The 2,547-nt window shown below is 60.1% G+C and overlaps 1 protein-coding gene across 1 annotated transcript in view; it reads right to left on the bottom strand.

The window, feature by feature from the left end:
- Positions 1 to 2,399, bottom strand: part of LOC104546109 (ras GTPase-activating-like protein IQGAP3) — a gene marked incomplete at both ends in the record, with an annotated part of 3,752 nt that extends 1,353 nt beyond the window's left edge. Inside the window, 6 exons of the mRNA XM_010191405.1 lie at positions 432 to 610; positions 1,162 to 1,275; positions 1,552 to 1,619; positions 1,751 to 1,827; positions 1,915 to 1,992; positions 2,243 to 2,399. Of these exons, the coding sequence (XP_010189707.1) occupies positions 432 to 610; positions 1,162 to 1,275; positions 1,552 to 1,619; positions 1,751 to 1,827; positions 1,915 to 1,992; positions 2,243 to 2,399 (673 nt within the window). The remainder of the gene's footprint in view (positions 1 to 431; positions 611 to 1,161; positions 1,276 to 1,551; positions 1,620 to 1,750; positions 1,828 to 1,914; positions 1,993 to 2,242) is intronic.
- Positions 2,400 to 2,547: the final 148 nt, after the last annotated feature.

Here is a 2,547-nt window from a genome sequence, read left to right as displayed (position 1 = left end):
CCCGCAGGTCAACCCAACACCAAAAGCCCTTGAGGACCAACCAAACCCAAACCAACCCCAAAGTCCTTGCATCAACCAACCCAGCCCCCAAAAGCCCTTGGGTCAACCCAAGCCCCAAAGCCCTTGGGTTCTGACCTAGCCCTGAAAGGGCCCTCAGGTCAACCCAACCCCAAAGGCCCTTGGGGAACAATCCAACCCAGCCCCCAAAGCCTTTGCATCAACCCAACCCCAAAACCAAACCATTTCTCCACTGCTTTTCCCCCATCTCCCTGGGGAGTTTTTTGGGGTCCCTGGTTGTTTTTTGGTCTCCAACCAAGAGGGATCCCTCCAGCTGGAAGCACCCATCACCACCACCACCACAGCAGCAGCATCAGCAAAGGGGCTGCCCCTCTCTCAGCCCTCCAGGGACCCCCCCTCCATGCCCTCCTCACCCTGTTCCTGGCGTTGCTGCCCTTCTCCATCTTGGCCCGGTGCAGCACCTCCTGGTAGGCTCCAGCCAAGGCCTCGCGGAGGTCGAGGAGCATCGCGCTGGGGTTGCGCAGGGCCACCATGGTCTGCGCCGCCACCCCCTGCTCCACCGCTTCGTTGATGGCCAACACCGCAGCGTGGACTGGGGGTGAGGTGGGAAGGAGGAGTGAGATGGCGCATGGGGAGCTGCATTGGGCCACGTCCTTGGACTTGGCGGACTCAGTAGGGCTGGATCCATAGTTGGACTCAATCTTAAAGGTCTTTTCCAACCAAAACCATTCCACCACCCGCTGTGGCCCTGAGTGGGGTGGGACAAAGCCACGCATGATGGTGGGAACCCAGCCACCAGTCTCCAGTGCCTTGGAAGTGTCTGTGTCTCTACAAGCCCATTTAATGGGTTTAGTGGCCATGGTAGGGGTGGGTTGGTGGTTGGACTTGAGGATCTTGGAGGCCTTGGCCAACCTTAATGGCTCTGTGATGTGAAACCCCAGGTGGCACTGGCTGGGAAGGGGCTGTGCCAGCCCTTGGAGCCACACATGGGCCTGAAGATCAACCAGGAGCCTCCGCTGCATCCCAGAGCGCCGACCCTCCAAGACACTGACCCCATTGTTAGCCCCAGATCTGATGTCTGGGGTTAAGATCCTGCCATAGGCCGATGCCCAGCATGGATTCCAATCCCCAGGCACCCCTCACCTGCGGCTTCATCCACTGAGAGCTCGTTGGCCAGGATGCCCCCGATCTTGCTGAAGGCAGGCAGCTGCAGGCCGTACTTCTCCAGCTCCCGCTTCATGTTGTTGATCTCCTCCTCTGCAGCAGAGCAGAGCCAGCACCGCTCAGCACCAGGGTCCAGTGCTGGAGACCCCCACCCTGTTCCCCTGCCAAACCAGGGGGGGGCAGGAAACACCCGCACTGGGGCGAGCATCACCACAGCAGCTTTGGGGGTCTTCATTGACCCCCATGGCATGGGGTTGGACTGGATGCTCTAAGGTTCCTTCCAACCCAAACCATCCCAGATTCATTGTCCCCATCCAAAAGTGTTGCTGACCAAACCCCCAGCTCAGGTTCCCCCACACGGTGCCGTACCCGTGAAGTCCACCTTCCCGTACAGGTCCTGGATCTGAGGAGCCAAGCCCAGCTTGAAGAGGTACAAACTGGAAGGAGAAGGAGACACACACCATGACCACGCAGTCACTGTCACCCCAGCCTTGGAGGTGATGCCACCATGAGCACAAACACCAACCATGCCCAGTCTTGGCCCCGGGGCCGGGCCAGGGTCACCCACCTGAGTGCGTGGATGCAGTAAACCACTCGGGGCATGTTCTTCTTGTCGTAGATGTCGGTGGTCTCCGGGTGGAAGATCTGTCAAGGCAAGAGACGGCTCGAGTGGAGATGCCACCGACGTGGTCTAAGGGGACAACGGTGTCCAGGGGTGGGGGGACACGTTACCGAGGGAAGCCCCACGTGGCTCATGGCCTCCCGCCAGTAGTTGATGTTGTCTGTGTGCCGAAAGTGCAGCCCAGCTGCCTGGAAGAGAGAAAAAGGGGAGGAGGTCAGGGTGAATCCCCCCTTTCTCCCACCCCAGGGGTCCCCCTTCTCCCTTAGGGCATGAGGTTAAAGATGGAGCCAAAACCTGTGAGCACCCCAAGGGCAGTGCAGTCAGAGACCCCCGTTTGCAGCTCTGCTGTTAAATTGTCCCCCCTCCCAGTTTGCATTCTGGTGATTACAGGTCCCTGCAAGTTTTGGGGTACCCCCTAAAGCCCCCCTCCAATCTCACCTTGTACCGCGCCTGCTCGCGGTCGTAGATCTTCCTCAGGGGGACCACATCGGGGGCGAAGTAGTGGCCCAGCTTGGCCAGCACCACCCCATTGCGCAGGTTCTCCTCCAGCTCCGTGGGAGGGGGCAGCTCCTCACCCAGGCAGGCCTCTACCCAGCTGGGGGGGGGCAGAGATGGGGTGCATCAGGGACCCCCAGTACCCATCCCGGGCAGGAGAGGCAGCACCCAAAGGGGACATCACTCCCCTATCCCCATAAATCCACCCCTATCCCCATAAATCGCTTCCCCCATTGCAGAGAGAGGCA

This window comes from Mesitornis unicolor, unplaced genomic scaffold, assembly GCF_000695765.1.
Source record: "Mesitornis unicolor isolate BGI_N332 unplaced genomic scaffold, ASM69576v1 scaffold18659, whole genome shotgun sequence".
NCBI classification, from domain to species: Eukaryota; Metazoa; Chordata; class Aves; order Mesitornithiformes; family Mesitornithidae; genus Mesitornis; species Mesitornis unicolor.
This window is presented reverse-complemented; position numbering and strand designations above follow the sequence as displayed.